Source organism: Phalacrocorax aristotelis, chromosome 11, assembly GCF_949628215.1.
Source record: "Phalacrocorax aristotelis chromosome 11, bGulAri2.1, whole genome shotgun sequence".
Lineage (NCBI taxonomy): Eukaryota > Metazoa > Chordata > Aves > Suliformes > Phalacrocoracidae > Phalacrocorax > Phalacrocorax aristotelis.
In genome coordinates, this window is record NC_134286.1 from 11,398,015 (window position 1) to 11,412,734 (window position 14,720).

At 36.9% G+C, this 14,720-nt stretch overlaps 1 protein-coding gene across 10 annotated transcripts in view; it reads right to left on the reverse strand.

Moving 5' to 3' along the window:
• TEX11 (testis expressed 11) overlaps positions 1–14,720 on the reverse strand; it is a 34,019-nt gene that overhangs the window by 7,477 nt on the left and 11,822 nt on the right. For 9 of the 10 annotated variants that reach the window (XR_012662733.1, XR_012662731.1, XR_012662732.1 and 6 more), the window contains 14 exons: positions 13,829–13,910; positions 11,964–12,042; positions 11,054–11,205; positions 10,242–10,327; positions 8,972–9,109; positions 8,188–8,290; positions 6,978–7,102; positions 6,184–6,269; positions 5,525–5,578; positions 4,781–4,821; positions 3,441–3,527; positions 1,752–1,822; positions 1,077–1,193; positions 120–192 (listed from right to left, as the gene is read on the reverse strand). Coding sequence is in view for 6 of the 10 variants with exons in the window: in XM_075106875.1 (XP_074962976.1) it covers positions 120–192; positions 1,077–1,193; positions 1,752–1,822; positions 3,441–3,527; positions 4,781–4,821; positions 5,525–5,578; positions 6,184–6,269; positions 6,978–7,102; positions 8,188–8,290; positions 8,972–9,109; positions 10,242–10,327; positions 11,054–11,205; positions 11,964–12,042; positions 13,829–13,910 (1,294 nt within the window). In the remaining 4 variants the exon portion in view is untranslated. The remainder of the gene's footprint in view (positions 1–119; positions 193–1,076; positions 1,194–1,751; positions 1,823–3,440; positions 3,528–4,780; positions 4,822–5,524; positions 5,579–6,183; positions 6,270–6,977; positions 7,103–8,187; positions 8,291–8,971; positions 9,110–10,241; positions 10,328–11,053; positions 11,206–11,963; positions 12,043–13,828; positions 13,911–14,720) is intronic. The other variant, XM_075106874.1, reaches the window with a different exon arrangement.

Here is a 14,720-nt window from a genome sequence, read left to right on the forward strand (position 1 = left end):
TATATCTGCTTCAACACTCTTCAGCTGAGTCAGCAATTCCATATGCCCTGTATTTTTCATTAATACAGTGACTAAGTCGAAGAGTTACATGTACTGAACAGACACACTTTATAGCTTACCTGTTAATTTCAGAACTTTCCATATCTCTTTGCATGCCTGGAGATGTTGAAGGGCCTGAGTCAAAAGCTCTGTCTATTTTACAAAATTTAAGAAGTTATTTTTGTCATAGTTTCAAAAGTGAAAGGAATATACGTGTCCCAAATAAGAGGATCTTTACACCTAACTGTAAAAGAAATTAAGAATCAGCCTAATTAGTACATCATCTACACCAATTACTGGGGGGCGGGGGAGGGGAGTTTCTCTCTTTTTCAAAGACCTCCACATCTCAGACAAAGCCTCTTCACACTGAATGTTCCTTTGGTCCAGAAAGAACCTATGGGACATAATTTATTTTAGCTCCCAAGCAAAAAATAGTGTTACTGAGACTGACAAACCACTAAACACGACAGCACAAATCACTGTGCATTGCTCTCCGTGAAAGTAATTTTCTACAACAATCACTGCACAGCAGACTTCCATACTTCCTTCATAACCACTGTACATTTTCCTTAATCTTCTTACCACAGTAAGTACAGTACCCCCAAAAAAAACAGATGTATGCAAAAAAACCCAAAAAGCTTGTGAGCTTTATCACAACCATACTGGTAACTACTTTCAGCAGCGGCATAATCCTAAATATGCAGTAATTATCTGCCTGAGCAACCAATGTTTAGCAGCAGACTCCTTACATAATATATAAGGTTGACTGAAATTCCTCTAAGAGAAGGTACTGCCATGACCCTTTGCTGATATAAATCTGTTCAAATCCACTGAAGTCAACAGAACTAATTTAGATAAATCCAATGTTTACAATTGCCTGGAAAGCACTAGGCACATTCATTCTAATTAACTATGAAAGATTCCCATGCTTACATTGTCAATATCCTGTTCTGAGAGAAACAACTAAGACTTCAAAATCAAAAGAAAAAAATGGTACACTGATACATACAGAATCAGTTAATAGAGTCATGCCCTACCTGTTCAGAAGGTGTTACTTGTTGTCTCCCCATTTCCAGATCAACTGCAGCTGCCATTAACAGGCATGTCTTCTGAGCCATTAGAATAGCTTTGTCAGAAGGACAAAACTGGGACAACTGACACCAAAAATAGGAAAACATGATGAGAATTCTGCCCATATAAAGCAACTTGCTAATGGACGGATGATGACTGCTGAGTCTCCCTTATGACACTTTTAGTAATCAGTCATGAATAGTATATATTCATATTGCAATTTTACTTGTACAATTACACAAGAAGATTATTTAAATATAAAGTGTAAAGCAGTGTTGGAGTCCCCTCTCTACAAACACATTCAAAACTGACAGTGTTGGTAGAAGTTCTGTACGGAGATTAGGACTCAGGTACTTAACATATTTTACTAATTATACAGTTTCCAAACATCACAATCCATTTATTTAAGAAAGTTCTCATTGAAGTCTAAGTTCCTTATGACATTTTTAAGCAACAGAATGTAAGGTACGACAATAATGCTTACATATTACAAGTCAATCTCCTTCTGACAAAAGTGCTCCATCTTCAGAGCATACAAGTGTATCTCCAAGGAGATACCAGATACATACATGTAACTTCTAACAGAACTAGAGAGATGTCAATATTCCTCAATCGGGGATACTATTAGCAAGAGTACATACCTTGAAAGACAGTAGAAAAAAATCCCTCATCTTTTCAGGGCAGCCCCTGAATTGTACAGCTAAGTTCCAAGCTAACAAAGACATAAAAAATGGAGACTAAATAAAAATCTTCAACATTACAGCTACACCCATCTAAACTCTAGTAACAGGCAGTTCACATTCTACAATTCAATTTCTTCATCAAAATATCAACAGCTCATTTAACAAGAGCAAGAAATAGTTATTAGTGATTTGTTAAAATAGCTTATCCATGTTTTCAAATTTTGTCTTAATTTCATTATAACCAAGTATCCATTCTACCACATGCCCTATTCACAAGACCATGAATTAGAAGAAGCATCTTCTTATGTTAGTAAACAAAACTAGTATCTGAATAAAAGTGTTGAACAATATTCCCTAGACAAATTAAAAAAAAAAGGGAAAAAAACACATTTGAAACATTCTCCATTTTACTGCAGCAGGATCAAGTACGTGGCAATTAAACACACAATTCCAATTAGTAAATGGATGAGCCATCTAAAGACAATCAAATGATTTATGTATGAGACTATGACCCAATTAAATGTTTAGATTCTACAGTGACTTTCACAGATTCTAACTTTCATGTTAATTTATTCCCTAGGACACGTTTTTGTAGTCTCTGAATTGTTTGTTCTGTGAGTGAGAATGCTGCCTTGGAAAGGTCATTGTCACCACAGATTCCATTCACATTCATGTTCCTATATTTGACCTCTGCCGCTTCTCTCCCTCCTTTGCTACTCTTTATTGGAGCTTAGCTACATTGTAAGGATGTGTGCAAAAGCTCATCACGGCAGATGTTTTGTTACTGATTTCAACTATTTTCTCTCCTGTACGCTCCAGCAGAAGCAAGAATCTGAAAAATTGCTTCAACCCCTTATCCTACGCTTATATTTTTATTTATAGACAGCAAATGCACTGACTCCTTTACCAAAACAGTGTAACAAAGACTACTAAATGAGGGTCCAGAGACATGTTACAGACAGTGCTTAGGACAGCTCCATGGGAGCTGTATTTCCCACTATGAAACACTTTATGATAATGTTTGCTGTTTAGATTTCTTATACTGTAGTTCAAGGCAAACTCCAGGGCTGATGATTTAGGGGACTAAGGAAGACAGTGTATCTGGGTGGCAGAGGTAGCTCATCCTGTGCCAGTCACACCAGTACACCCGCCTGGACTTCCTAATTCATATTTTGCCTACAGAATACGATGCATACTCAGGATTGGCAGGAAGGCTTTTTAATTGCTCTTAGCAGCACTGTTTTTCAGACACTGGAGAACACCGTTATTCCTTCCATTTGCCTGATCTTAAATTTTACTTCTGTAACACAGTCTTGGTAGTGAAGGGCTAACTAAGAGAAAAATGGAGAACTCTGAAGAGTTGTATCATGGACACATACATCAATTCCTGTGGTGAAGGGAATAACATATCAGCTATCCCATCAGTCAAACAGACCATGTGTGAGTATTTCTCTTGATGAGTGATATCAGATAGTCTCAGAAGACAGAAAATGCAGTAGGAGAACTTTAAGACTAGTTAAGACAGCTACTGCCAAAGGTGACAAGTTTTATAAATCTACTACCATCTTTAAACAGTTCTTTCTTCCTTAAGGTCTGGCTAAGGGGAGGTAGAAGGGTTTCAGTTTAGATTATGAGAGTGCAACCTACCAACTTTTCTAAACCAGTGAGCTTCAAGGATCCTCACGTCCCCTGTAAATTTCTCATCTGTGAAAGACTCAGCAAGTCTCTTGTGAGCTGCAGAAAATGTGTTGTTCAATACATAAGTAAAACTTTCTGAGCAGAATAAAAACATTCCCAAGTCTAATAATTATACTACACTACAAAACAGAGGTTTCCAAAACTCCCATATAATTCCTGATGAAGAGTTATTCTCACAACTTAAATTTAATATGCTTGTCCAGAGAGGCTTATAAAAAACATCAAAAGCTGCTTCAAACAGCATTTTAGATAAGATATATAAGGCTGCCAACAAGTACTGCCTCTTCAAATTTATTGACACTGAAGTCTAATGCAGAGCAGTTTTGCTTACATTCACGAAAAGTTGAGAGTTTTAAAATTTAGTAACAGGTTTGAGGCCTTTCAAGGAAACTTTAATTAATTTCATTCTAGTCTTCATTCTAATCTCCTAGTTGCAGTAAGAATGGCTAGTGTAGAAAAAGTTCTACAATCCCATTAACTTTCTTGTCCAAGGTAGGAACAGACGGGTAAAAAACGATTTAGTGAAAATAAGTATTTCTTCAGATGGAGGAAAGTCCTCTGTAGAACTCCTGTCCCCTTTCCAATGCAAAAAAAGACAACTCTTTTCCAAAGGACAGCACAACCTAAAAGTGAGAACCAATTTTGACAAGCCTCTTCCGTCTTTCAGCAATTTGCTGTTACTCCTTACAGTCTTCTAAGCCATCCAGGGCAAAAAAAATAACATTAACTTAATTTTAAAAATGCTACCTTTTAAACAGCTACAACAACAAAGACCACTATTGTAATTTAATTAATGCCAGTAGGTGGTTATGCTGTTAATTCAGTTTACAAAACCAAACTTCTTCCTTTTGTTGCAGTCCTGTTACTAAAGATACTAACTTTGTTCCTGCCAATGCAGTCAGAGCAGGAGACTGTCACTTGAGGCCACCCAGACTGTGGCTTGTACCCAAATATCTGTTGTTTGCATGCCTGGCCTCATGAAGGATTAAAGGGAAACTGCCTAGAAGAAACTGCCCCTTTGTCTAGGAGACACTCCCAAGTACAGACTTTACTAGAAACAGTTTTTCCAACACTAATCTGCAAGCTTTTGTAGCAAAAACCTGTAGCACTGAGATCCACTTCACAACAGTGTTGAATCTCCAGTTTTAATTTTCATTGGTTTCAGTGGGAAGTTGGGAACCCAGACTGAAATAAGGAGTCTAAACATTTGGTTGATATGGGCTTAATCATATAATAAAATGTTCACAGATGGATGAACTACATAAAAAGTAAATAAAACAACAGCATACCCAAGGTTAAGTAAGTTAGCATTGAGTTGATATCTTCATCTCTAGAATGGAGGAAAAATTAAGTTTTAGAAAGTGTTTAATTTGCTTTCTTACAATAGAACACATTATTTATATTGGAATACATCATCTCTGTAATTATGTATATAATCATTCTTCCCCTTGCAAACATCTCAGGCATTAGAAACTTCTAGCATTTGAAGATGCAGAAAGAGTACTGAAAGCCTGCAAAAAGTTTTATTGATCTGCAGCAGTGAAGGTTGTTGTAGAAGTGCAGTGGGAGATTTTCTCATATGTTGGGGCTGTAGGTTAAACTTCAAACTCCACTGACACTATGCTGTTTCCTTGACAGTCAAAATCCAGCAGTACAGTTCTGCTATGCCAACACACCATTTGTGAAGTGGCTAGTCTTCAGCAAGGGAGGTCCCACTCTGAAGTTCTCAGAACTTCTGAAAGCTACCACATCCTAGCGTCAAAGTTAAAGAGGTTGCTTAGCTCACATCCCCGATCTGAAATACTTGACAGTCTTACGCATTAACAAAAGAGGAAGGCAAAGAGCAAATCTTTAAATGAAACGTTATACAAGTAGAAAAGATGTTCCTATGTGATGTCATTAGGCAGACATCTTACTAGCATAAAAGCTGATCTCTTGGTTACTCTGCAAGAAAATAAGCCCAGCAAGAAAATATTACACAATTTGCACAACAGCTCCACCACAAGAAAAAATTATTTTGCAAATGGACTCACCTTTTCTCTTCATTTTCTGCCATGACCTTTGACAACGTAAGTCGAACCAAACATCTAAATATGAGAAAAACACGCAATGAAAAAACATGACACTTTTTTCCAATGTGTACTTTGTCCTAATTTTCCAGAAAGGATCCCACTTTTCTTCCTTATGCTATCAGCCCATGGAACTCACAGAAGAATTCAAAGTGTCACACTGAGAATAAGATTATACTATTCCCCACCATATTGCCTTATTTTGTATATCACTTTGTTAAATCATGTAATAGTAAGTAAAATAAGTGAACTTTAACAATGACTTTAAGCAAATATTGGAATAGATACATCTGTCTCACAATATCTGTTTTGATAAACATGATGGAATATTTCAGTGAGAAGATACTGCTTCAGAGGATACGAACTGGTATTTGCACCAAATATTTTGTTTCAGTCTCATTAGAGTCACTGTTGGTCATCTGTTCAAATCATAATGTAATCACAAAATTCAGAGCAACTAATACTATCTGTAGATATCAAGAGTTCAGGACATCTGCAGGACCAAAAAGACTGCTAACTAATCTTTCACCTACTCTGTTTTACACCTTCCTCAATATAATAAATTCTTTTTGAAAAGGAAACCAGAAAAAATTCTCCTTCCTTGAAATATATTGAATTCTTACTTTAAAGCTGCAAATAATTGTCGGCAGTCTTGTAAATGTTTGGACAAATACTCCAAAGCTTTGATAGCCACAACTTGTTGTTTATTCTGAAAAAAAATTAAAACATGTTTTGTATAAACTGCACTACCTCAGTTACCACCAAAAAAAAAAAAAAAAAACCAACAAACCACCAACCCAAAGCAACAGCATATTCCAAAAATCCATGCAGTCTACTAGCAGGAAAAAGAACAAAGGACTCTGCACGAAGAGCCTATGGCAAGAACAGGATCAGAACAGGTTGACAAAGCTTTAATGCATTACAGTGCCATGAACAAAGCCCTAAAAGCCTCTTCTAATTATGCCAATGTAATCTGCCAGTTCAGACATCACTCAAGTCACCAACCAAGAGGCAAACAGGAAGGTCAAATGACTTTTCAGTCCTTCATCGTTGACCTACGTGTGTTTTGTACACAGGTTCCCCCTAGCATGTCAAAGATCAAATCCCAGAAGCAGAAAAAGACATAACATTTTGCTAAGGAGAATTGTACAGAAATACACCATGTCATTTCCAGATACCAACATTTGTAACTCAGAATCCTTTATTCTTCTGAAGAAATACTAAAAAAAATACAATATGTGAAATCAATTTCTACTTTGCATTACACAACGCATTTGAGTGAGACCTTGGTCACAGAAGTATGAAATACTTAGAAATGCATGAAATGTATAGAAATATTAAAAGTAGGCCAGGTTACAGAGGTTACAACTGTCCTACTTATATCAATAAAGCAAAGTAAAGACATTATCTGCTCTACCTCTAAAGCAATTTGGGCAGCTAAACTCAGGAGGTTAGTGTCCGTATCTTCATCCACTCTCAGCTTGTCTTCATGTTGCGATGGCTTTTGTGCTAGCTTCCCCATTTCAATAACTGCTTCAACAGCTGAAATATACATAGGGGAAAAATAAATTTATTTCACAGAAGGAACTGGAAGGTGGAAAGTAATGCTGTTTTAATGAGGCTTTAGAAACAACTTATTAAAGACTATAATTTTTTTTTTAATATGAAAAACCAAGACAAGAAAACCTGCCCATACACCAGCACTTCTCCACAATTATGCATTTCTTCCTAGAGAGGTGCCAAAAGGCTTTCCAAGCTACTAATCTAAGGAAACAAGGATGCCATACAAATTAAACTCTATCTCACATCCTTAATTTTGTTCTACTAAATAACTGTTTGTCACCGAAGACAGACGACTTTCTCTAATACATTGTCTGGGCGTGATTCCAAGCTCCCACATCTTGGCTTACGCTAAGGGTGCTACTGCTTTTATGTTCACACTGTGCTGTGGTTCCCACTCTGTAACATGTGAACAAATTATGCTGTCATTAAAAAGATGTATAGAGAACAATTAATTGGCATGGAACTCATTGAAAAAGCAGCTCTGCATGTTACTCTATTCTAAGTAAGTATAGACTGTATTTCTCAATTTTCATTACTTGAGCTAAGATTCTCATGAAAATATGAAATGGCAGAACTGATTATAAAGAAGAAAGAGACTACAGAGATATGTCATTCTGTAAGTCATCTCAGGAATTCACGTACTTTCTGGTAACTTCAGGCTCTACTTGTCCAGAGAAATTAAGAGCAGCAATAATGCTTCTGTTAAGGTTAATTTAGCTCAGTATCCTTTTTTTTATATTGTGTATGCATACAAAAGAATATTAGAAACAGTAGGTATACAACGATTCTCACCCTGGGATGCTGCAATAGCTTCTGCCCATGAGAAGCCAGAGGCTTCATCCAGACTATATCAGATATGGCAATGGACTCCACATCTTATATATTGTGTGCAAAAAGCATCCCACACTGACAGTTTAAATCTCCAGCCTGACAGTTTCAATGACTTTATAGACCCTTCTGTATTGTGTCTTTCTCAGGAAGAGCAGTCCAAATCTGCTTAGTATTTTCTAATATATTTGGTACTTCTGCTCCTGGTAGTGGATCCTTTATCTTTCAAGTTCTACCTTTATCAGTATCTTTCTCCATCACTGCAATCTTATAGACACTGAATTTAGTGAAGATGCTGTTTGGATCACACCTCTCTGCTTCTTTAACTGCCTCTTTAGCCTATTCATACAAGAGATTAAAGGAAATCAGTACAATGACACCTTGAAATCAGTAATAAAATTTGCAATAGCAGAGAGCTAAAAAGATACATAAAATGCTAGTGATTACATTGTTGATATTTGCATAATTAGTCAAGAAGTTTGGTTTGGTAAGAAAAGCAATGAGAGCAAAAGATGGCACCAAAGGCTGACAATAACCAGACTGATGGAAAAAACAATTCCTCAAAATTTAGAGCTACAGAAAGCAAAAGAAGCCCTGAGAACGCTGAAAAATTAAAATCCTTTCTGCCACTTTGAACTGTGAAGTTTAACACCCCAAACCAGAAGGCATAGGTAAAGCAGGCACACTTCTCTGCAGAGGTGAGGGCTAACATCTGTCTGCCACCTGTCTTCAAGAGAGAAGGACCTCTAATCTGACGAGAAACCCGATATACTGACGCATGGTCACACAACTCATGGACTGCGTCTCCCATTAGAATGATAGGTGATACAAGAGGCCCCATAGCAGCTAAGATGATGAATAACATCTCTCTGTCAGATGATGCAAGGTAGGCAAAGACAGTTCCCTCTCTCAAAGCAAAGAGGTACAGTGACAAAGATGTCAATTAATTCCCAATGACATAGCTACAAAAATAAAAACAATGCAAATAAATAAATAGGTGTGTATATATATTATATATACCTTGTCAACTTCCTTCAGGTGAAGATAGCAAGAAGCCATGTTCCTCTGCAGCTTAGCCAAGTTCTGATCTATCTGCCCAGGTGTGTAGAAGCTGACAGAATAATTATACCAGTGAAGAGCCTCAGAATAGTTTTTTGCCTAGGAATTAAAAAAAAATAGACAAACCAAAAAACAAACACACCTTTATTTGGGTGATTAAACTGCCTATGTTTTCCCAAACTTAAAAAAAAAAAGTCACAGGAAATGGAAAGATTTAGATAATCAAGTACATTCTAGTGTAACCTTTCCCCCAAAAGAGCGATCATTGGTCCCCCAATGCAGGTAAAACTCATTAGGAGAATTGACACTTTGCCTATTCCTACTGTTCCCTTATTCTTACAACCATTATCAAAGACGGGACACTGGACTAGGTCTGTCTTTCGTCTGACCCAGAAAGGACATTCTTATGACTAAATACAAAACAGAAATACTATTTCAAAAAACCTCTCTCTTCATATTATAAAGCAACTGAAACTAAGAGAAAAAGACAAAAGTGTTTATCCCATTTAGAACATAAACTGTACTATGCTGAAGATGGTATTCCCAACTATAGTTCCAATTCTGACACAGAATTTATTTTAAAATGAGGAGGAAGGAAGCTGTGTCATTAGCAAAATTCCTTCTTGACTACACAGATGAGATGTAGTAAAATGGCACGTGTTTTTCTTTATATATTCAAGAAACAAGCATAGAACATGAGCTCATCTTCTGCAAATACTGAAAGAATAAGAAGGTACTTGGTTTTGAATAACAGAACTTATATATGCTCACAGTACAAATGTATATGAACTAAGATGCAATGTAAGCATCCAAAGCTACTTCGTACAGGCTAAAATCACTGTATAAATGATAACACTTCATGTTCCTTAAAGCAACAACTGACCATCAGAGGGTAGATACTGTAAAATAAACAGCTCAGTGTAAATAATATTTTCAGTTTCTTGTACCCTGCCCAGGACAGAACCAGAATGATGGGCTGCACAGGTTCCTTGGCTGATCAGTTCTGGCCATAACTGTTCCCATGTACAAACCTTGAGGTGAGGCTACCTGAAACTTGATGCTGTAATGGAAAACAGCGCCCAGCTGGATGAAAATAAAACTAGTGCCAACTGGAACAGGGATCTTAGTGACAACTTGCACTCTAACCAAAATAGACATATGAAAGAGGTCAGAAGAAACAGATCTTCATTTTCACTGATACAAATAACAACACTACTGTTTGGTCCCAGACCTCATAATGTTTGGCAGCTCTGTCCCACAAGATGATGTGCAGGTGGTTCAAGGCTTCAGGCAACAGCTGCTTCCCAGTATAATGACCTGAAAAGATACTGCAAATCATCACTTTACAAGAAATTTAAGCAGCACACTGAGAAGCTCCTAAGAACTATCTGAGAAAAACTGTCCCATAGCCTACAACAAACAACACTAATACAGCAATAATTTCAGCCAGGACCCAGTGTTTCATATCCTGCTTCTGAAAAAAAAAACCCAAACCAAAACACCAACAAACCAACACCCAAATAAAAACAAAGAAACAAACAACCCCCGCCCCCAAAAAAACAGTGGGTAAGAGAATACTTTTATGCTTGAACAATGTAAAATGTGGGTCTTGCACCTAGCTTGGTGCTGCATAAAATATGGTCTGATTTCCAGCAGATCTGACAGTAAAAAAAACCTACAGTGGTACAGGTGCAACAGACCTGAAAAAGAAACTGTTATTCAGCTGCTCAAACATGGATATGCAACCTGTTTTAATACTGACAGACAAAACCACAGAATTTACGGTAATTGTTTCTAATCCTACATATATCAGTCACACAGTCTACACCAAGAAGGAATTGTTCTGGCAAGTTAATTTAACCCTGAGCTTTATCATGACTGTCATTCATTATGGAAGTTGAGAGTTGCCATGCAGAAGAAACATCAGGGAAAATAGACACAAATAGAAAGATGAGAATAAGCAAAAAAGTGAAAATCAGAATTCAAGATTTTAGCCAACTAAATCCAGCTTTCAGAAAACAGCAGCAGAAGATGGATACAGACCTATAATAATTTCTTCAACCTTTTGCTTAGCAAGCAGCTCCCTCTTATTCTGCAACAGGAACTCAATGTGGAGCAGGACAATTTTTCCAAGGTCAGGTGAAGATTCAAATCGTTCAGGAACAGATTTCAGAAAATCAAAACCAACTGATTCCCTATTCACACAGATGCATTTTTAAGAGGCTGCACAAGAAGAGCTGCTAATTTTCTATTCTAAAAAATAACATATTCACACCATACAGCATGTTTCTCATGAATACTACTGGCACACAATCACACTGACAGAGTATCATCACATGACATGGTATGAATTTACTGCAGTTCATCTATTCAGTAATAAATTCCTATTAGCATATGCTTGTTCCACTGTATTCACAAGAGAGTTTACTCCTCACAATGAAAGAGTAAGAATTTACTGCAGGATAGAAGCATATACATAGGCAATCATGATGGAGCATTCAACAGTGTGAAATTTCATGCCTCAATTTATTTTACAGTAACTTGTTCATCCTTATACTGTTTTTCGCAAGAACGATTCTAGGACTCCAAACTCCTTCATTCTAAGGGCTGGTTAGTTAATACAGAAGAAAGATTTCAGTCAGGTAATTCCAGACTCATATATATGTTATTCCAGATATATATCAAAACTACATAGGGAGAATCTTAATCATTCCAAAGTAAGGCTACAGCACTGCAGATTGCCACTTAGCATTATTTCACATCCTGTTCTGCTGCTGCCATAATCTGTATCACCTTGCTACAGAAAAGACAGGCCCCCTCTCAAAACGGTTTACTTACCTCTGAGTTTTTATTTAAAAGAAAGCATCATTGTATAATAGATGTTCTTTGCTTATAAAAGAACACCTGCAAAGCCCAAAAATTGTGTTCACCCCACTTAGTGATGCTTTCATACCGTCCATGCTCCAGCAGCAGTTTGGCAGTATTCAAACAAAAGTCTAAAGACATCCCATGATGCAGGAATTCTGCAACGGCTAGACAAAACACAAAGCAGTTGAGATTATTTAATCAACTTAGACACTTAACTGCTCAATTTACCATTTGCCTCTCAGAGCTTATTGGGGGGGGGTAAGAACAAAAAAAAAGAACCCCAAAGCAAAACCAAAAACCCCCAATATAATAGTTCTAAACCAAAAGGAAGACTATAACATGTCTATTGTGCTTTGACTTTCCTTTCATTGTACAATTAATGTAGTAATACAGAAAGGTGACAGACTGATAGCTCTGGAATTCTAGCCCTGTGTCTCTTTCAACAGGAACAGCATAGGCATTAGTACCACAAACTTTTGCCTCAAGCTGCTTTCCATCAAAATGTCTCATCCTTATCCAGCAGGAACCACTTAAGACTGAGGTCAGCGCTCAGGCTGTGTGTGATATCACATTGCAACAGGAACTACTTAAGCCTAATGCCTTTAGCATCAGCTGTTGAATTGGCTGGTGCTGTTAAGTAGGTATCATTTTTAGACCACTCAGATAAAGCTTAAAAATTGCTAGACTGTGCTGAATGGTTAATAACAATATTTATACATTTGTAGCTTGGATGAGAAAAGGAACACATAGGGACACGACTGTAACAGTTGTTAAAGGAAGCATTTCTAAGGCACCTGTGTACAAGTGCACAATAAAAGATTTTAGTCAAATACCTAAAACTTAGCAGGAACCTTCACTCAAAAGCAAGAGAAGTTGCAACGCATGGAAACAACTCTTTTATGCCAGCCACGCAAGAAAAGACAGACAACCACTGATTAATAAACTTGCTTGAAAAACTTACTGAAGTCTTAGTGCTACTAAATATAGGCAGAGTGTGTTTTGATAGGGAACACTGGCTTCACAATTTGAACTGCAGAACAGAAGCCAGCAACTGCAGCGGTCAGTTTTGAATAACTGTCCACATGAAAGCTGGCTGAAATTCCCCAGGAGCAACCTGAAGTGGCGTTTCCATTCCTGCTAGTCTGGCAGCATTCAAACCATTCAGCTCCAGGCAAGAAATTCCTCATCTCATCATACATTTATTTCTCAGAGCATTCATTACATACCTGATGCTTTCCACCCATGAAGAGTACAAAGCCTCTTTTCCTTAAGATTTCATTATTTATGGGAATACATTTCCGCTGAAACATCCCCTTTCTATATTGAAGTCCCCACAAAATCTTTCTTTTCCCCTCATGCCAACAGAAAAATCAGTTCTCTTCAAATGACAAATTTGAGGAATAAGGAGAAAAGTTTATATGCCCTAGATAAACTAAATAAACTCTGGTAACACAGGTTACCAGACCACAACACACTGATCAGCACTTGATGTCCCTTGGCCAAAATCTGCAAAATCACACGCAGAGAATAGCAGTGTTTCACAAGTCTTTCTTTCATCCTGACTGTAAGAGACAATCCACCTTCACCCTTTTTGAGTAACCTTAGCCCTAAGTCAAAAATAAACCATATCTTTACATTGCTATATTTTCACTGTCTTCATTCCAACAGGCTTTAGTCTTCCCCCTTCCCTATTTCCAGCAAGTCTATTTAAATTCTCAACAAAAACAAAGTCATGCTTAGTTCAAACTTACATTAGCACCTGGATAACTCCCCTGTGAACACTGCCTACTATTCTCACGCTCCAAAACCAGAATGACATTTAGCTAATGAAGATTCTAAAACACACGACACAGGGATGTTTTTTCTTTTTTATCTACAACTCAAGCCATCTTCTTGGATACGGAGTAGTATGACTGACCTTATTATGAAACTTATACAGAGCTGTGATACCTGAGTTGATATCTTCATCTGATGCTCCACTTTTAAGAAGAATTTTAACTTTCAAAAAAACGCCTGCTGGATGCAAATCCTCCTGCACAATGAAAAACAATACATTACTTGGACAGCTGTTTCTAGAACACAGATCCCATGAGAGTCCAGCACATTCATAACACAGATAAATATCAGGAAATCACATACGCTCCTCTGTATTCTTCAGTTCCATTTTAATGACTGAAGCAATAGGTAGGCAACTGCTAATATTTTCTTCTTAAATGCAACGTGCATCTTTATTATTTATTCTTATACTGCCAAAAGACCATGAGGACAATGAAAGCAAGAGATCCATGATGCTCATTTTGCTGTGGCCCATTTCCAATACATTTAAATAGAAGTTGAACAATACTGAATGATAGAAACATTTCCTGCTTTTCTGTGTGAATTGGCTGGATTACTCTAGAATTAATATGAGCAGAATTTGAAGTAGCATATAATAATATGAAATTTAGGAGAACAGCAATGGGAGCAAATGGAAATAATGAAGACTGTATACTACAGCTCTCACTATAACACTGCATGTTTCAGACTCTAGAATAAAAATTTTCTTCTAGTTTTCCATACCCTCAAAACACACATTAACAAAAATTATGATAAAAACACTTTCCATCTCAAAAGGTTTTGCGAAAGTAAATACAATAAAAACTGCAAAGGGCTTAAGTACTGTAGTAGCATGTTATTTGAATGATTGAAATACACTGCCTTTTATCCTGATCTCACAAGCACGTGTACCATCATCTGTCTAAAAGTTTTAACAGCATGCAGAAAACTGATTTTGAGCTTTCATTTAAACAAGATTTTATACTTAAAACTTGTTTTGTATGAAACAGATAATGGAAATTTAAAA